The 20,975-nt window shown below is 44.7% G+C and overlaps 1 protein-coding gene across 5 annotated transcripts in view; it reads right to left on the bottom strand.

Moving 5' to 3' along the window:
- The window catches only part of PITPNM2 (phosphatidylinositol transfer protein membrane associated 2), a 126,602-nt gene that overhangs the window by 34,335 nt on the left and 71,292 nt on the right, over positions 1 to 20,975 (bottom strand). For all 5 annotated transcript variants that reach the window (XM_039560794.1, XM_039560796.1, XM_039560795.1 and 2 more), the window contains exons 4-8: positions 14,368 to 14,582; positions 13,024 to 13,145; positions 11,445 to 11,678; positions 4,581 to 4,904; positions 1,621 to 1,716 (exon numbers count right to left, since the gene is read on the bottom strand). In XM_039560794.1, the coding sequence (XP_039416728.1) occupies positions 1,621 to 1,716; positions 4,581 to 4,904; positions 11,445 to 11,678; positions 13,024 to 13,145; positions 14,368 to 14,582 (991 nt within the window). The remainder of the gene's footprint in view (positions 1 to 1,620; positions 1,717 to 4,580; positions 4,905 to 11,444; positions 11,679 to 13,023; positions 13,146 to 14,367; positions 14,583 to 20,975) is intronic.

The raw sequence follows: 20,975 nt of genomic DNA, 5'->3' as shown, positions 1-20,975 counted from the left end.
GTGTGTGTATGGGAAGCACTTCTGAGGAACTCTGCTGGGTGTTGACTCACATCCTGAGCCGTGCCAGTTCCCATGGTACCGACCCCGGCAGGATGAGCTGCGAGTGGAGCCTCATCCCTGCTCACAGACCCGGAGTCTCTGCGGGCCAAGGGGCACCGAGAGGTCCCTCCTGGGGACGGGCTCTGCTCAGCTGCACACACACGCCAAGGCTTTGACTCGTGAGCCAAAATCCCACCAGATTTAGGCAGACTTTTCAACCCAACTGTGCCGACTGCAGAGGACAAACTGTGCGTACACGGAGACTCGCTGTTGCTCGCAGGAGAGCAGCTGCTTTTACTCTTAGCACCCTCCTACAAGTATTGCAAGAGAGGTGCACAAGGCTCGTTTTTGTTAAGTCCCTTTCCCAGGCCTGTTAGGAGCATGCCAGGGATTCCCTGGGGCCCTGGATCCCAGGCAGAGCTGTCTCATTCTCAATTTTATTACTGAGTAATTAAAAAGGCAAGAAGCGTGTGGATAGCAACGGTGCCGTTTGGATGACTCATTCCTCTTCCCTTGTATGTGTATTGCTGCAATAAATCCCTCACATACTTGTTGTAAATGCTACATAAGTTAATAAATAAAGACACTTAAACTAAGTTGGCCCATCCCCTTCCTGGCAGGAGACACACATTTATCCCAAATACGTGTCCTGGCCATTTCAGCTGCTGTTGGGCAGGTCACTACACTAACACACCCCTTTCTACCCCACAATTTGAGACCCATGCCTAAAAACCTCATGGGAGAACTTTTCTGGAACACAATGCTATCAGTTTTGGAGGCTGAACTTCAGCTGAGCATCAGCAAAATTCTGCTTTGTAAAACTGGGGTGTCATCTTTTAACAATTGCATTTCCCAACTTCATCCACAAATATTGCACCTCTCACTTCCATCAGACCAGCCGGGAGAAGAGTCCATCTGTTGCCAATAGAGACAGAGCCCTTCAGGCTTAAATTTGCATTAAGTCCAACATATAAAATGAGTGCAGTGGAACAAAGCTTCTTTACACACACATGCACAGAGAAAAAAATATAACAGCGTTCGCTTAATACAGATAATCAAAATTACTTTGAGAATTCTGGAATCAACACTGATTAATTTTGGCACCTGAAGTACCTTGTTGCATTTGCTGTTGTATTTGTTGGAATGGTAGAATGAGGAGTTAATAAAGGCAAACTTGGGTCTCTTCAGGCCCAGACAGGACAATTAATCATAGCTCTAACTGATTAAAAAACAAATTAGAAAAATAATCAGTCACAGTGAATCATTAGGACACACCCACAGCCCAGTTAGTACTGCTGGATTTCACGCACACTCATTTGCACCAAATAAAATACAACCCCTAGGGCTAAGACTGTTCAAGATCCCCTCAAACAGCTCAGACTGCACCTGAAATGGTGCTGCATTAATATAAGAGTCTGCTGGGTGATGCTGGAAGAAGCTGCACGTCATGGTTAGAAAGGAAAAGACTTCAAAACAAAAAAGTCTCGCTTCCTTCCCTGCTCACCCCCCGCCCTTCATGCCTTCCGTTCTCTTACCCCACCATTTCAGGGAAGAAACGATGGTGATTTAGGCTCCACATACCATGTGCATCAAAGAATTCATCATCTGAGCTGTCATCTGAATCCCTGGCAATGCTCTGCATCCTCCACTCGGAGATACTATGGCGCGAGGGACTTGCTGGAAGAAACAAAAAAGCCTTATGCGAAACGCGACATCGACAAGACGGAGAGTTCCCAACATGATCTTTGCTGGAGGAAGAATCATGTGTTCTCTAAGAAAATTCACTGCTGCAATATTAAAAAACACAAAACCCCGATGATGCTGGTGTGATGTCAGTGTACCGCTTTACAGATCCTGTTTGTTTACTGTTGGTAGAACCTGCCAGCAAGATGCTACATTAAAGCAAAGCTGCTTGGATCACTCTTCTGCTATTTTGAATGGCAGCTATTTATAATTGTTAGTAGGACGTGCAAAATCAGCTGGGTTTTAAAGTTTGCAATTAGGAAGGAAGCAGGCTGATTGGAAGCTTTCTCCGTGCCTCTCATCAGCACACAAGCCATGCCTCTGCTTCGCTAACTTTCGGGTGGGTAGCTGAGCAGAGCAGCCTGGAGAGGAATAATCTGTTTTCTGGAAGGAAATTGCTTCCACACAAATCGAATTAGAGATCTATTTAAACTTTAAACTTGAATGATTTAAACAACATGCTATCCGACTACTTCAAAGGGAGCTGTCGGAGCAGTGGTCCTGACAGCAAGGAGAAACCCCAAAGTCCTTTTAGTGCTGTTTGCCCTCCTGTTCTCACACCTACCTACTCCCTTTCACTTTCCCCTCCAGAGTTCTCTGATCTAAATATAAAGACATTATGGCTTCTTCTTTCCAGCTATAATTTAGCAACGATCCAGCCTGAGCTCTTCCCAGCTGAAGTTGTCACAGAGCAGCTGCCTGCTGAAGGGAACGCTGTCCAGAGAATGATGGGAGAGAGGGTTTGTCCCCTCGTGCCTGTCACACAGAGCACAAAAAGTGCTCACTGCAGCCACCTAACCCTGCAAAGACCTGAGGAGACTGACAAGTTCTCATTTAGCATCTAGAAGAGCCTGAAAGGCTCTGGTTACTGTGACAGCCGCATGAGTCGTTTTGTGCTATTGTTCCAACAGAGGTGAATATATAAGTAAAATTCTTCTAATTCTTTCTAATCTCCCAGCCGGTTGTCACATGGAACAAGGATGGAGACCCTGTGCAGAGTCATGTAATTGCAGCTCAGCAGCCCCCAGCACCACACCGCCCACCCCTCGGGAGCAGCCAGCGAGGAGGTGGCGGAGCAGAGCTAATTCACGCTGGAGTGACGTCAAGGCACTCGCATAACAGTTGCTAAAAATAGAGGATGTAATAACATATGGGATGGCAACCAGGGTCCTGCCATCACCAGAGGTCTCGCTCGGGTGGTGGAGAAAAGGAGATCTTTTGGAGAAAAGGCATTTTTTTCAGCTGGAGGTGGCGGTGCGTCGCGACAGCCCTCCTTGCTTCCATATGGTAATGTGCTGCCAGCATGAAGGAGGATTAAAATATCTGCGTGACGTACTTCCCAGCACATCACAATTAATTTCTTTCATTACTTTTCCTTGTAAAAGCTGAGACATTCTGCAGTTGAAAAGAAATTCATGCTTTGCTCCCAGTGAAAACCTTCAAGTGAAATCCTGAGAGGTCTGAGAACTCCAGCTCCCAGTGAACATGTCAGCAGTGGAAGAGGGGGTTTGTGCAAAGAGCATAATGGGAGATGGGTGCATCAATATAAAATCCTGGTGCAGGCAAAGTAGCCAGTATTTTTATCTTTATGCAGTGATTTATGAAGCATCTGGTAGGTTCTTCCCTGGGGCTCACTTGAGTGAGTCATGGCAAGGTAAAACTACTGCTCCTCTCTCATTCACCCTGCAATGAAATCAGTGATGGAGTGGGAAATAAAAACGGGAGGCTCAACTCCCGATATTTAGTGCATGTGATAGATGAAGAAGCTTCACTCACCCAGATGTTCCCTTCCACCGTCACTGGAAGAAATGCTGCCCCTTGGGGTTTTCAGAAAAATCAAGATTTTTTTTTTTCCCCCCCTCTTGCAGTGAGAGCTGCTATTTCCCTGCTACCAGCAGCACTTGGCTAAACAGAGAGGGAATTGCTGAAGGTTTGAACCTTGTGGCTGTAACTCACCAGGGATTCACCCCTTTGTACAGAACAGTCCAAAGAAGGGAAGAGTTTAGTACAGCAGAACGAGGTGAGTCCCAAGGGAGAGGTGAATAACAAAATCCAAGACTCAAAGCTGAGTCCTTACAGGGTATCCACAGCAGAGCTTTAACATCAAAATCCTGAAAGCTTCCTGGATGGTGTTTCAAAGGGAATGCAGATATGATCCACAGTCCCACTTAATCCCAGGGTGAGGTTATGTCTCCAAACAGCTACTGCACATCATCACCAGGGGAAGGCAGCAGCCCCCACGTACCTTTGGGGGTTCCTGCCTTAATCTCCCCAGCAGCTGACAAGATGTTTCACTGTGTGCAGCCCTATGGAGTCAAACACCCCTTCTGAAATGACAGGCATGTGGGGGCACAGAACCCTGGCCAAGGAGCACAGGTACCTGCTGTGACACAGGTATCAAGGATAAGCAGATATCCAGAAGGGAACACCATGGAAGGGCCTTATAAAGCCACCTGGGTAACAAGGACTAACTCTGTGCTGCTGGCTGTCTTCTGAGCCCCAGTGCTGCCAGCCAGCTCCTGCCTGCTCCTCTATGCTGTTTTCACAGATTCTGTGCTTTTGATATCAGCAAAAACTCTGCCACGTGACATTGAGTCACAATTATGGGACAACTAGAAACATTCCCAACCCCAAAACAGGTCACCTGAGAAGACTGAGCCTGCAGCAACAGCAGAGAAGGCATCACAGGACGAATACACATTGTCCCAAAGGCACCTGGCCCCAAGGAGATGTGGTCCAACCTCCCAAAAGCCCAACCTCCATGAGTTCAGAAGAGCAAGCCATTGGCAGCATCTTACCTCCTCTCTTTGAAGACCGTGAGGACTTGGAGGAGGTGGACCATTGTTTGGTGAGCGACCTGCCGGAGGCCGCGTCGCTGTTCGCAGAGGCATCCTCGGTGTCTGCAGGTGACCCCGTGCTGGGCTCCACGTCCTTCTCTCCAGGAGCCTCTTTGACACCGTGCTGCTCAGGGTCATTGTCACTGCAGAACTGGGCCATCTTCTGGGCCAGCATCAGCTGGGCCTCCTTCTCCAGCTGCCGGATGTCCTCAATGGTGAGCCCGTACCACTCGTCCTGCCAGCACCAGGCCTGTCGGTGGGCCCGGACCATGACCTTCCGCAGGCCTGTAAAGCCAAAATGTCCCTGTCACCACAGCTACAAACTGCAGGAACCAATGTGTTCCCCCTCCCAAAACCTCACAACACCATGGCAGGGACATTACAGTGACATCCAGCCCACAGTGCTGCAGTGAAAGACCTTCCCACAGTCAGGGTGGCAAACTGGTCACTTCATGTACTTTATCTCCTCAGTTGTTCCTCATCAACTGTGCACTGAAAAATCAGCCAGTCTTCTGTCACTGCTTTTAACCTGGAAAGGGATTTCCTAATTTTGGATGGAAGACTGTCCTGTGGCTGTCTGCTCCACCAAGGAGGAGCCACAGTTTCAACCACAGTTTCAACTCCCTGAAGTTCTAGGAAATTGTAACATCTGGATCCAGTCTTCAAAGTGAAATATGTTCCCAGGAGTAAAAAGAAAAAAAAAAAAGAAGAAGAAAGAAAGCTATGGATTTTTTTTTTAATCCTACAGAGTTTCAAGTCATTCCTTGATGAATGCTCCACAGCCCTCCCCAGTTGTTACATGACAGAAGAACGTCCCACACCAGCAGCGCTAAGACTAAAACCTTTCCTTTCCTTGGAAACCTGGTTTCTGCACCTGGTTTCAGTATCAGTGAAACAGCATCACAAATGGGAGCTTCTGAGATAATGGAACAGAAAACAAAGTAAGGGAGGGAATAAAGATGCTTTATTTTGCAGATACCATCTGTCGTCGGCTGCAGGAGAAAAATGGAGTGGGTAAAGCCAATTTAAAATATTTCAATGTATCACATATCTGAAACGAAGAACGGCCTCAGTATCAACACACAATGCATCTGACCAGGCAACAGATACTCTCCTCAAGACTTAGACTCACTAACATCATCACACCCCCAAGACTTTTAAAATGTGAGAGTCACTCAGGACCTTCACCAATATTATTCCTTAAAAGCTCACAACAGGCCAAAACTCCAAACTGCTATTTATTCCTAACGTGATCACACAGCAGTAATGATGCTTTTAAAGCTTCTGTAAATACTGACCAACTGATCCTCAGGAGTCTTTCTGATAATAGATAATCAATTAATATTGCCCCCTCTTTAATTAATAGGAAACTGAGGCGAAGATGGGTTGAAGGACAAGCCAAAAGCACCAGTGTGATTTGTTGTCAGTGGGATTAAGAGAGCAATCAACAGGCTACGTTAGAATCATTTAGGTTTTGCAAGCTGCAGATCGAGCTCTCTAAGCACCACCACGAGGAAAGACATCCCTCATAAGCCACTCTCCATCTCCAGGAGCATGGCCCAAGGGGGATGGTCCCACCACATGCAGGGTTTCTAAGGTGCTTCCAGCAACACAGGCTTCACTGCTGTACAGAAAACCTTAGATCCCACTACTGTCACAGTTTCTGTGATGCTCAGCCTAAAGATCCAATTTGTTTTCAGCAATCACTTTTTGTTTGTTTGTTTTCTTAAACACACAAAAAGCATGTTTTTATGTATTTATCTCCTTCCAGGTCTGAGCACTTTGTTGTCTGTTCTGCTCTTTCATCAGTCCTTAATGCCACCAGTCATCCCAAGCCAGGCTATCAGGAGGAAATGGCCACTGAGATCAGCTAATGCCACAGACCAGCTCAGCCTGAACTTCATTTTCATTTACACACTAAGATTAAATCTATCAATATTTGATGCATTTTGCTGACTGACTTTCAGAAGGAAGAGGCAAGTTTGAGCCAGCAGAGTGTGACCTTCTGGGGCAGAATGACAGTCCTCAGGAACTAAATTCTGTTCAACCTGAGTTGAGATTCAGAGTTATTTCCCCTGCCAGATTACTTTTTGCAGAACTACAGGAGAATGTTTTAGCCTCTTCACCTCCTGTTATGATTGACAACCAGCAGACCTTAAAGACCAAGATTAAATTCGCATCACATCCAGACTGAAAGCCAAGAAAACATTTCTCTTGCACAACCATCCTTTGGACTTCTACACCCGCAGTGTCCACTTCTACCTTGCTTGGGACACCTTAAACAGACTGTGATCAGACACAGAAGTGAATGTTGCTCTTATCCCAAGACTTCCCCCGTTCAAGGGCTCAGCAGGCTCCACTCCTGCTCCTGGATCCAGCCTTGATGTATCAGTGCACCAACTCCTCAGAAATTCTCTGTGTAGAGGCACAGATGCCACCAACCACATATCTGTGTTTTAATGGACTAACATCATAGGGAACATGAAAACCACTTGGGGGCAAAAAAAGTCTCTTGAAGTTCCTCTCAGCCTTCTTAGATCTCAAAAATTGCCTGCACTGCTTCCTGCCAACCCACAGACCTCCCCATGTGCCCTGCTCACATCCCTTTGATTAGACATCCCAAACTGCCCTTCCTTAAAGCTTTGCTCCTTTGAAAATAGGATGGCACAACAGGGCTTCACAGCTGGTGTGCCTCTACCCCTCCAGGTTAGTTAAGAAGTCCAAAAGACAGATTACTTTCCCAGCATCTGGCTTTCACCTGGAATGTGCCAGCAGTGCTGCATTTCTCTTTCTTAAACACAAGGAGAAAACCTAGGGGAGAATGAGGCTGTGCAGGTACAAAAGAAATGGAAAAAGAAAAGTCATTGCTTGCAGAAAAGGTTTCAGTGCTAGGGAAGAGAACTTGAGGGGCTCCTCTGTGCACAGCAGTGGGCACATCACTGAATTCCTGCCCAGCCTGCAGCTGCAGCCACCCAGCAGAGACCCAGGGAACTCAAGTTCCCCACACAGCTACAGGGAGCCAGGATCCAGCTACAAAGGACTGACCTCACTTATCCAGGCACTGCTTCCCTCCCTGTGCGTTGGAAAAAAACCCACAAGTCTCAAAGCATTTTTGTATCAAAATCTAAGAGAAAAACAAGGTTTTTAGCGAAAAGTGAAAAGGAGGGAAAACACCAGACCCAGGACAGAGTGTAATTGGGAAAAACTCTCTTTGTAACAGATGCCCATCAGGAGAGTGCTGAGGGAATCTGTGGCCCAGCTGGCTTTCCTTTTTCTCCCTGGAAGGAGAGAAGGTGTAAATATGTCCTGCTCAGCCAGAGAAGTCCCTGTCACACACTGCCCCAGCTGCTGCACAGTTGGAAGTTTGCCTTGCCAGCAGGTTTTCCCCCTCCACCCAGCATGTCCCAAGCTTATCTGAGCCTTCTTCCCCAGAATCAGAGGAAAACCCCACAGCCTCATCAGGCACCTCACTGAAGTCACCCAGAAAAAATGGGAAGAGGTTTTTGACAAGGATGCAGGTACCAGCTGATTATCAGTTGTTAGGCAGACTGATAGACTCTCCAGAGTGCAAGGCTTTGTTTAAAAAAACAAACAAACAATACCATCACACATGCACAAATGTGCAGGCTGAGTTCAGAGCAGCCGTCATCATGTGTTGATTTAATTATTGTAACATTTCCCACTGTGCTATGCAGAAAGATCATCTGTGAAGAGCTGAGCAGGGTGCAAACATTTAAATCATTTGGTTTCCAGCTCACCACTTCAACAACTCAAGAGGCTGGTTGAATCCATGAGGTGCTGACTCCTGTAAATGATTTGTGGTGTTGGACTCCATCATACAAAAGGAAGCGTAAATGACCATGAGACAAGTCAGGACAGAAAGGAGTCCTCATGTGAATTTAAAAAGCTTTGGTCTGTAGTTCTGGAATTGTTTTTCAACATGAAATAAAACCAGTAAATGTAGTAAGAACTCAGTGGAAATCAATCAGAAAACCCACCAACAAATTCTGCCCCAAATGCCCTCAATATCCAAATGAAGCAACTGTTCAGATACCCACTGACTCTGTACCCAGAAGCAACCTCCCAAATAATTTTATAATGCACTGTCACAATTTCCTTACAGCAAATACAGGATGCTGATTGTCCATGTGCAGCACTATTTCCCTGACAGTCACACCAGATCTCATAACCTCGTCAGTACAATCCAACCAAAGGCCACCTGCAGTTACATCTGTTTGCTTCCCTGCCCTCCCTTGCTCAGAATCCTCACAAAGGAAAAAGCCTGTGGTCACATCATGCCAACTGCAACCTGCCTCCCCTTGGAAAGACGAAACTCTGCCTTTGAGATCCAGTGGGCAGTGGATGAACTTAGTCATTTGAGTGCTTTAGTGAAGCCAAAGTTCTGCAAAAGACCTTTCAAAAACCCCTTCACCACTGTGCAGCAATTTGGGCATATTTAGCCTAAGACACAGTGGTTTAGACAAAGCTCCAGTTACTGGGATGGAACACACTTTGCCACAGTATATAATTAATAACCCATACACAGTCAACACACTTGTTTAACAACAAAAGACTCAGAGCCCACATGCACCATTAGGAAGCAAGTGGGAGCAGAACATTATGCAGTGCCAGTCCAATTAAACTTAAAATCTATGGGAAAGGAGTAAAAAAGCATACAAATACTACAGCCAAGTAGACTAATAGCCCACAATCACAATTTTAGTCTGTGTCTCAGGCTGTCAAAGCACTGAGTAACTGTCCAATTAGTCATGGGAAAGAATGGCTGCTGTAGTCAGTATGAGTGAGAACGTTTCAACACCGTCCCCCAGAGTTCCTCCCCCTGCGCTCAGCAGCCTTTCCACATGGCACAAGCCATCCATCACTTACCTCAGACCTGCTCATTTTTCAACCCATTCTCTAATTTTAGTTTGTACCACTAAGCTTTGCTGCCCATGGGGCAGAGTTTGGATCCTGCTGTTTGCTTCTGCTTCCGTTTCCTTTCTGGCTTGATGACCCTGCACAGGGTGGGCTAATTCCCCAAGAAATAAATTTACACTAGTTGGGAACAGAGGAACCAGGAGGAAAATGCCAAGGAAGGAGGGGCTGATCCACCACAGTATCTCTGGCTCCTGGGAGCTTGGTCCACCATCAGCTGCACAATGCACAAAGGTCTCCATCTGCTTTTGGCCACCAGCTGAAAGCTCCACACAGGGATGTGCATCTAAGCCTGGTCAGTCCTGTTGTAACCACATCTTTCCAACTCAAACATCCTCATACACTGCTGGCTTTGGTACAAATGCTGTGGCACTTTGCCCACTCGTGGCTTCCCCACGGCCATCCCAGGGCAGGGGAAGGCCACACAGCTCCTGCAGATACCCCAAGCTTTTACTTTCACTTTTCACTCACTCTACTTTGTCTTGCCTAAAAGACTTTCCTGATTTTATGCATCTTAACCACTTTGAAAAACACTATTTGCCATCTTTATAACAGAGTGGAAAAGCTTTTGAAAGGCAGACAATGAGCTGGCTCTGCTCTCTGCAAAGCCTCAATCAAGAGGGAAATGGCAGGCAATCTTTCACAGAATACAAAAGCAGCGTTTAGAAGGGACCACAGTTTAATCTGTGCTGAACACCTCTGAGCAACTGGAAGAGTCATGAGCTCGTTCTTCATTTAACAGATACAATGGAGTTGTTATTGTGCCTTCCTGTTTTCCAGCATACACGAAATTAACCCGTGTCACCAAAACACCAAGGGAGTTCAGTGCAGAGAGGCCCTTGTAACACAGACTATAGCAGGTAAAAACTTCCATCTCTATGTAAAGAAAAGCAAAGGAGCTTTAAGAAAACCTGTGAGCGTTCAGAGAGAGGTGCACACTATTCTCCACTGCTCTATCAGTGTTTTTCACGTTAGCTCTCAGGAGCACAGTGTGACTGCGAAGAGCTTGAGAATTACTTACGCCAGAATCAGGCACTTCATGAAGACTTGCCTATCAAGAGCAGAGTTGTAGAGGTCATGCAGGAGGATTTGCTGTGTACAGGAAGGTGGTAGCATCCTCTACACAGCCTTTCTTTGGCCTTCTCTTTGCCAGAGGACAGCCAGAGCTCTGCCCTTTCAGATGAGAACGCTCCTTTAAAACACTATTTAGGTTTTCCACTTGGCCATAGATTCTGTCATTTGTGGCAAGGCTCAGAAACTGTATCAGCTGTTTTACAGATCTTCTGCAAAGAACAAATTACTGCCAGCACTGCCACCACCTGTACTGTCTCCACTTAAGTTACTCCCAGGCACATCCAATTCCTCCTTAAAAGCCCTGACCTAAGAATGATGCATCCATCAAAGCAGGACATTTACTCACAACTCAGAGCCACACAGAGACCCACCAGTCCTGTCACAAGGCAGGTAGAAACTAGGGATGCCCCAGAGAGTGGTCTTCTGGAACCACTCAGGACTCACAGGGAAGTGAAGCTTATTTCTTTAGGCAGCCCTTCAGGATGGATTTTGGTCACAATAAAGAAGACTGGCAGAGTTTAAAAATCATCTGGCAAGTTTATATTAAAAAAAAATTTTAAAAAAGAGAATGCAAGATCTTGCCTACACAGGACTTGAAACCTTTTCAGTGGGTACACGTGGTTTGGATTTGTACATACCATGATTACAAGTGATTAAATAACAGGGTTTTTTCTGAGCTGACCCACAGAGCCATCAGATCTGAGAATCTCTTCAGAGACATGCCTTGGAATGTGATGCATTGCACATACCTCACCTTTGTGTTTCAATTCAGTGGGAACATTAAGGAGTGAACTCTGCAAGACCATAAATGCTCACCAACATCGTGGATAAAGCGCTCGATTTTCGACTGCATCCCCCAGTATCTGAACTCCACTTTACACAGTTTATATGCACACATGATGGGGTATTTCCCAGGGTTGTTCTTGTACTCTTGAATCCAATCTTCTGAGAGGGGCCCTCTTTTAGTCTTCACTGATTTATACAGCTTTGGATCCTCCTCAGCTTTGTATTCATGTGGAGGGATAGGATCTTTAACAATATCAATAGGATCTACAGAAAGAGAATGGAAACAGTTAGACACTTCCTTTTCCTGAGCGAAACAAGAAAACACCATTTTTCATGAGTTATTCCTGTTTTAGTAAGTACCAGAAGCATTACAGCAATTTAGTTTCTTTTTTCTTACACTTAAACAACTGATATTTAAATTGTTTATACACTGCTGCTGGGCAGAGATCAGCTCTGCCAGAGGAACGAGCACACACAGTTCCAGCAAACAGAGGCTTTGCTCCAAATAGATGTTTTTGCCCACAGTAACTGCAGATCCACAGCACTCTGGCAGCCCTGCACACTCTGTCTTTCCAGCTCCACACAGATCTGTTGCACATTCCATCTTCCAGCTTTTCTAATATCACTCCCAGCACTGCAGCTGTCTCAGCCAAGACAGTTAAATACACCTGCCCTGCTATGGAATAGACATTACCCGTGGAACAACTTATCCTTGGGTCCATCAGATGAGGGGACTGGTAACTCCTCATTTGCTATTGTTAGACCAGATGTACTGTGGAAAGCAGAAAGTTTAACTAAAGTCCTAATTAACAATCCAACAATGGAGAAGTGGAAACTGCAGCAGGAGTGGAGTGAATGAATGTATTCTAAAGACCTGCAACCCCCGAGAGCTCAGCAGAAGCATCTGAAGTTTGGATTGAAGGGCAGGATCACACTTCCCAAGAAGTGACAGCTCTGTGACACCTCTCAGTGCAGCAGTGGGACTCGAGTCTGCTCAGCAGTGAAAGCCTGGTCAGACAGGCCCAGGAATGAGGACAGTTGAAGTGAAGTACAAAAGTACCTCTTTGAAGTACTTTTGCCTTTTCTCATTAATTCCTTATGTTAACTCAATCTTCTAAAGACAGCTGTGACGTGAGTGTTAATCTGCATGAGGGGCAGGACTAAAAGGAGAGGGAACAAAATTAAATGCACCTTCATGCTTCTGAAGTGCAGATAGGAATCATTTTCATATACATGAAGCAGCCACACAAATAAACAGCAATATTTTCACAACTCTACAGCTATTTTTTCCTCTTCTGTGGTTATTTCTACTCATTACCCCCAAATTCATTACATGTTTCACTTCTCTTGGGAACTACATATATAAGATAGAAAAGTATCAGCTTAAATTTGCAGATGGGGGATTCAAATTATTTCCATGGGATTTACATTAAGCCTAGAAGAGAATTGTGGTATCCTCATCCTACTTGATGTAACTCTCCATGCAGTGACACTGACAGGGATGCAGGTGTGTGTTTAGGGGGGATGGGCAGGCAGATGGACACACCAAGGGAAAAAAAAAAAAAAAAAGGCAAAACTAAGGAAAAAGTGGAGGAAAAAGGTTATTCACCTAAAATGGTTTGTCTTTTTTCTGCAGCAGAAAGGTTGAACACGTTGTTATGGTCTCCTGGGTCAGTTTTGTAGTACGTCTCAATATCAATAGAGAACTTCTCCACAAAAGGACACGTGTACCTGAGAGCCAGAACAACACAGCTTAGAGTAAATCAGCCTCAAATCCCAGCCAGCCTTCTCATGTTTTCCTTCATATATGCTTAAAATACCAACTGCACAGGTTAAAGAGATTGTTCTTTAATAACTTCTGAAGACAGGAGCTCACCAGTTTTCAGCAAGGAGATAAATTTTGGGCCCACTACCTAAAAAAGTTATGACACAGATACTGATACAAGGACACAGGAAATGCACCTGTGCAAGGAGGAAAGCTGCCTGGAACCTATGGCAGAATAAAATATGAACTAGTTCTGTGCACCACAGGGTTCCTGGCCAACTGATTGACTCATAGGCATTTCAAGAGAAGAGAGAAAAACTGACTGGAGGTGAACTTTAATCACGTAAAAGTCAGGCAGCTCCATTATATTCAGTCACTGGCAACATTCCACACGCAAACACTGACTCCCCACCTTCCCAGGATTCATGTTACTTGCAGAGACCAGCTAAAACAGAACTAGGAAACTTTTCTAGATTTTTCATAAAAATCAAAATACCCATTAAAACCTTCCTATTATGAAAGATGACAGGAATATCAGATTTGTAAATCCGAAAAAGAGCAAATGCTCTAAACCGGAGTAACTGGCACAAAGGTTATTTATTCCAGGGTATCTGACGCCCTCCCTGACAAAATCAGCTGAAATGAGGAGGTCCCAGAGGGCTCCACAGAGCCTCTGGCTCTCTTCCCCCCTCAGGGTGAAAACCATAGGATGTAGTTTGTTATTTTCTAGTTAAATGACAGTTCCCAGAAAAGAAGTGCTGTGATTATTTATTTATTTATTAGAATTTTTCTTTCCCCTGTACAAATGCATCCTGTCTTCCCTGATGATATTCAGCATGACATCTGTCCCAGCACTGTGCACATTTATAATTTCCCTGAGCTTGCAGAGATGTGCAATGTTAAGCAGAACACACAGTGCAGGATACAAGACTAAATAAGAACCATTCACGATTCCCCAAGCGTTGACAGACAAAACAGCTCCACATTTTACAGCAACGAGCCACAAACTCTCAGGTAGGTGTGCAGTCAGCCCAGGCAAACTCCTGAGATCAAGCTCTGCACAGGAATTTTAGGATTTGACCCCAGTTGCTCTAAAGGATATTACTGGAGAGGGAAATGCCACTGCCAGAGAGCGACATCAAGCCCTCTCTTTAACAAACAGCTGTGGATGTTTTGCCCAGTTTTTACCTCGTCCTTGTGTAAGGATAAGCATTCCAGGACTCCTCTTCGACGCGCAGAGCTGCCTTGGGCAGTATGGAGCGGAACCAGCTGGGGATGTGCATCCCGATGTGGTAAACCTTGTGCGTGTACTGCCCGCTGCCCCCCGGGCCATCCACGTAGGGCCTGTTCTCCAGGATCTCCACTCCGCTGCCTTCCCCACATGTCTCCTCTCTGCTTTTTTTCTGAAAGAGAAATATGTCACAAATACATCACAAAAATGTTCATTTCCCAGGGCATCGTACACAGACCGGGCTCTCAAAGCACGTGGACACTGGGGATGGTTTCTAGGACTCCTTTGAAGCAGAGCAGAGCTGTAGCAGCATCCCAGCACTAAGATTACCAAACCTACAGATTATAAAGGAAAAATTAGAGACTCACCTGGCTAACACAGAGATTTGATTTATTTGGGACTTCATGAACATTTCCATTTGGATGCTCAGTTTGAATAGAGATGCAATGACACCTCAACTCCTGTTCCTGTACCAGGTAACACAACGCACTCCAAACCTTGGCTCCAGCTGTGAACCACCCAAGAACACAAAAACCTTTTACACCAGCAGATGACACAGCCAAGGGGAGTTTGTCCAACTTGGCACATCCCTGTGGTGATGTGTCAGTGTGAAGAATCACACACACTCTTGGTGCAGCAGCATCTCAGGCTGGACACCAGGAAGAATTTCTTCAGTGGAAGAGTGGTCAGGCATTGGAGCCACCATCCCTGGAGGCACTCAAGAAATGACTGCATGTGGCACTCAGTGCTCTGGTTGAGCTGACAAGCTGGGAATTGGTCACAGGTTGGACTTGATGATCTCAGAGGTCTTTTCCAACCTCAATGATTCCATGATCACAGTTATAAAGACTATTCTATGACCTAAACCCACAGGATTTGGGGCTTTGTTGCATGTGATCTGGCCCAGCAGCAGCTCTCCAAGAACAGCTTGGAGACTATGCTCTGCTAATTAAGATATTTAGAAGAAACAACCCAAGTTTGCCAGAACGATCACTGCACCCCCTGGCAGCCTCTGCATTTTGGCTTATTTGTAGGACTGTCCTTCAGTGAGAAACCTGGCAAAAAATCCTCAATAAAAAAATACTAATTTCAGTGCTTCTAAGATGAGCTAGAGGCAAACCAAATATTTATTAATTTCTCACACATTTCAGCAGATTGGATGATGTATAACCTCCATCATTTCCAAACAACAGATTCATTCTGTTAGCATTTTGAGATTATTGTTTGTATTTGAGAGCACAGTACTTTGGAAATTAAGGGGAGAAAAAAGGAATTTCATACCAAGAATCAACTGTGAAATATAACACAATAACAATTCCTCATTTTTGGCATACAGACAATTCAAAGGATAACATGGTTTAACAGAAAATTTTTAATAAGATGCAAGAGATCAACTTCTTATCTTTTGAGGACAGGATGTTAAACCAACAGAGCTGTTTAGAAGTAAATAGCCCTGTTTATAAAGAGCTCTCAAGTGATTTTACATTTACAGCTGTAACTGACAAACCTAAATAACTGACAATCTAAATAATCACTTTTTCCTGCCCCACAAACTACTGTAGAAAAAACCAGAAAAGTACTTTTTTATAGTTTATTTCTAACACTCGGCTGGCAGTTCATTAAAGCACACATCCTCTTCTAACAAATTACTGTCTTTCAGTTCTTATATAAGCACTGACCAAGTCCTGTACAAATATTTATGACAATAACATTAAATAATCTTGATGACCTCAAAATCTGGTTAATTCAAAGGTCTCAGAAAAGGCAGTAACCCAGCCAGCACAGTGCAAGTGTCAGACAATAACTGCACAGCATCTGCTCTGAAGAGTTGATACAAATTATAGAGATTTAGAGTTTTATTATATGGCAGAAGCACATGGAAATCATAAGCAGGGGGAAGATGAGTTTTCTTCATGCAAAGTTATTCAAAACTCCCTTCTAGATTGCACAGTTACAGCAATTCCTGTCAATTCTGCAAGTCCTCATTTGGGACCAAAATCCACTGAGGAGTTTTAGTCACTATCACTCCCCACTTCACTTTTCCCCGTTCAGCCAGTTTTAACAGAAACTTCTTTGCATGAAGATGAGCTGCCTGGTTCTCACCCTGGAGAACCCACAGTACTGGTCAATTTTTGCTGTACATGAACAATTCCACCAGCAGCTTTTCCACACGACCTGGAACTGGTGATGCACTGATGGTGGGAGATGGGAGGGTGGCACAGTGTCATTGTCCCAACACACTGTGAAAGAAGGAAGGAAGAAAGGAAAATCCAAGTTCACTGAGACTTTCTGTGAAAGTCAGTTCACGTCCCACTTCTGATTTGTGGTTATTTTATTCACTTCTGTGCAGCTGCAGCAGACTGCAAACCCTATTCTGGGAGCAGGGTGTGCTTCCTCCTCCAGCCTTTCCAGATGACCAACTTCAGCCCACAGCCTTTGTCACCCAGTTACAAACCTTAAGCAAATTTTGGTCCTTCACATTCCTCCTACTTGTCACTTATCTACATAAGATATGACAAGGGCAGCAAGAACATTTTCTCAGATGAATGTGAAATAAGAGCTGCAGCTCTGCTGACAAAAAAAAAAAAAAAAAAAAAATCAAAGATTATATCCCAAACTATCTTTAGAGCCAGGACTTTTGAGTCAGGCCAAATTTATACTCATAACACAACACACTGCTGGGAAGGATAGTACGATCAAAGAGAAACTCCCCAGGATAAACCCACACAAAGCTGCTTCCCAGCCCTCCAGGCTCTTGCACTTAGCAGCTGGCTTGTTGAGAAGACAACGAGCTGCAGGGAAGAGAAGAAGGGCCAAGAGTCAGGAGAGGTGGTGAACAGTGCAATTACTGACCAGTCAGAAAGACAAAGAGAAAATATGTTTCTCATATAATAAAAATAAAGACATCAGCCACATGCACTTGAAAGAGCAGGATGGTACTCTGGGCATAAGAGGTGCTGTGAAAGTGGAGCACTTCTGGGAATGAAGAGCAATTTGCTCTGCAGCCATTGCAGCCTCTTCATGCCACTGTGCCTGAGCTACAGCCTGGAGAGGGCTTGTTACAAGGAATTTGTCTGTAAACAACAATTAAAAAACAACCATCCATTAGGTAAACATTTGGCTTGAAAAGTGTGTGGCAGGCCCTCTCCCAGGAATATCTGCTGGAGGTGCTGACGTGCAGGCACTTTAGAGTCAGTCTTGAAGGTTTCCACCTCAGAGAGAAGTAGAGACTTTATTCAGCAGATTACCTGGGTCATTGCTACTTGCTACTGACAAAGCATCTTCCCCCTCTATAAATATCTGAGGAATGGTCCCCAACAAAACCAAAGAGTAGCTAAAAGCCTTTATATGCAGGTTATCTAACCTGTAATCACAGCAAACCATGTTATATTGTATTACAAGAGGAAATCCAGTCATCCCTTTACAAGCCCCTCTCTCCTGCTGATGACACTCCATGTTCTGCACAGCCCCATCAATAGCTTTTCAGGACAGATGGTGACACAGATCCCTTCTAGCTAAAGTAATAGCATTAAATTACTCATAACAGGGAACCCAGAGAAGCAGATGCACCATGATTAGCAAGAATGCCAGTTACTTAAAGGCTTCTATTAAAATAAATCTCTTGGCACAGCAACATAGCATGGGACACAGCACATGACCTCAGCATAACAATCACAGATGAGTAATTCCCATGAACGTCGCTTAACCACTGGGCCAGCCTAACCCCATTTATCATCTGCCCTTCTCCACAGCAGTCAAACAGCTGTAAACAAAGCCTTCCACAGGCAGGTTCATCAGTTCTCAGATCTTCCATCTCCTTTCCCAGTTACAAATGTCTCCCCACCAGAGCACATCTTGCAAAGCCTTAGTCCAGCAAACAACCTCTCCCAGGTGAACAGAAGCAGGTGACTCAATGCAATTTGTTGTTTTTCTAGTGGGACAGAGTTTCATAAAGGAATGATGGTTGATGGCAACAGAAACTTCCACAACCTGAAGAGTCTCAGCACAGCTGGAGGACCAGCATTCCCAGAACAGGAATGCATAATGCTGGATAAAACAGTTAGGATGCAGCTTATTGCATCAGCTGGAGAAATACACAAGTCAGGCTGTGTAAATTAAGATTGCCTCGTAATGTTTTGCTTTTGGGGAATTAGATGAAAAACAGCCCCATCAACCAACTCAGAAGAACACCAAGAAGAATATTAATCCTAAACCAGAGTCCTCCTGCTGTTCCTGCCCTGGAATCCAGCACAAGCTGCTCACAGGCTCAGGTCCACAAGCACAGAATCTCTGCAAAGCCGACAGCAGCATAGCAAACAGCTCAGCTGGTTTAGTTTCTCCTGAAGTTGTCGGGTTTTATTGTAACTACATTGAGCCCTGGAATGGTTCTGCAGAGAATAGTAAGGATGGGGTAGGCTGCACAGTGACAATGGGTGATCCGGGCATGTTTTAGCTTTCAAAAATAGATTATAGCTACCATCTCACCTTGTTTACCACTGATTATTGCCTATAGTACAACCTCTCAATCTAAATATGTGAGACAGTGATTACAAAAGGTTGGGATGCTTTAGCTTCCTGATGAAGTTCTTACTTCCTTTCAGCAGTGCAGTCACACAGTGCCACAGGACCCACGAGAGTTCTGATTTGAAACTACTCCAATTATGAAGACTGACAGCATCACGCTTGCAGACTATCATCCATGGGTAAGGAAGACACGAATCATTGTCTGGAAACAATAACCAGAAGATTTTTTTGGTGGTGTTTTTTTCCTCCAGCTCCCATTTGGAAATGGGGTATTTTGACAGTCTGGGCAAAACTCTTCTGGGAGAATGCATTAAAATAACACTGAACTCTCAGGATTTTTTTTAGCCCACTTAGACACAGATAGGGATATGAGAAGGTTCCAGCCGGCTGATGGTTTCAGTTAACAAGGACAGCAAAGACATCTCTGTAACCACAGAACAAGAACAAGACAGCAAATATCCCCAGAGGACCCTGCTAACATACTTGTTCATATTGTTGTGGCAAGGGAGACTGAGAAAACATTCTCTGTGACCAATTACTATTTTTTAATTGTTTTGGATGCTAAGGCTACCACAAACACCAGTTAAGTCCCCAGAAACAGATCCTTCCTTTGGGAACCAGAGAAAGCGTGAAGTGCCTCACACAATCCATCAGACCACAAAAATGCCTGAAGCTGCTCAGCAAGATGACTCCTGCCATCACTGGAGAGATCGTAAGACCTGTTTTCACTAACCAGACTTGTTCTGTTCAGTTTTAGAAAGGCAGTAAAAAGGCGCCTAGGGTATAAACAAAATTTAGGCTGGGGGAGAGGAATAAACTCTTTGCTCTCAATCTCTTCCATATGCTCAGGGAAAAATAGTCCCAACTATCTCCAATTGGACATTATTTAGGCTGAGGGACATTTCACTCTTACAATTGATTTTCCAAGGTGGCATCTTCTTCACACCACCAAGAGCCTTCCTTGCTGTACTCCAGCACTGCCCACCAGCCGTCCTCACTCCCACCCCAGGCACCATACACTGAGGAGGTACCAGTGACACTGTGACTGGGACCTTGCACGTGGTAAACTTGAACAGAAAAGCTGGGAGAGGTTGTAAGGACAGCAGCCTGTTAGTCTCAGCCATGTAATTTGGTTTATTGTGGCAATATCAGCAGTCAAACACCACAAACAAACCAGCACAAAATATGACAGCACATTCCAGCCACAGGTCCAGAATTAAACAGCACCTAAAACCAGAAAGCCAATGAGGGACACACTAGGAAACACCAAAAAGTCCTGGAACTAACGCTTGGTTTATTCTTAACAGGTTTTGCCAGCACAGGATTGCTGCACACGGGTAACATGTCCAGTGAGGGTGTGCCTGCTCAGGGTGTACCCACTCTGCCTGTGCTGCGGAATGACTCAGCTCTGTGTTCTGTTAACCACTCCTTCACGAGCATTTGAGCTGACATCTAATTCATTACGAGCAATCTGCTTTCACCACCAGCAACCTTCTGCCTGCTGATGCAGATATCTGATAGACCAGGCCCCATTCATGGTCACTATTTACTGCAGGTAATCAAAACCTAGGTCTTGAGCTATGCAAACAAAATGCTGGGTTATCCTAAAAGTACAGTAGTTTCATACTTTCCACGTTGTTATTTTGTTTTCTTTTCAAAACGTGCACATCAAAGACCTGAAATGCTCGATTAAAATCATATCACCATAACCAGGGCAAAACCTGAGCAAACAGCTTTGTTCAGAATGAAAGAAGGGAGCGGAGCAGAGGAGATGGAACTATTCCATTCTTAGACAAACCAAGATGCAGAACTTCTCATCATACCAAAACCAACATAATTTTATCAGTGCACAACATGTTCTCAAAGCAAACAGGAAGTTACAGGAATTAAATTAAAAATAAAAATCACCCTTACTGTTATTTATGCAGGAGAGTGCTGAAGTATAACAGCACACACGACTTCTGGCTGTCAAAGGTTTTCATGCTCCAGTCAAAACAGCTGAGTTCTCTCACATTAAAGACGATGGAATCAACAAAAGAGC

This window comes from Corvus cornix, chromosome 15 (genome assembly GCF_000738735.6).
Source record: "Corvus cornix cornix isolate S_Up_H32 chromosome 15, ASM73873v5, whole genome shotgun sequence".
Lineage (NCBI taxonomy): Eukaryota > Metazoa > Chordata > Aves > Passeriformes > Corvidae > Corvus > Corvus cornix.
Note: the sequence above shows the minus strand (reverse complement) of the source record. Positions and strands in the feature narration are given on the sequence as shown.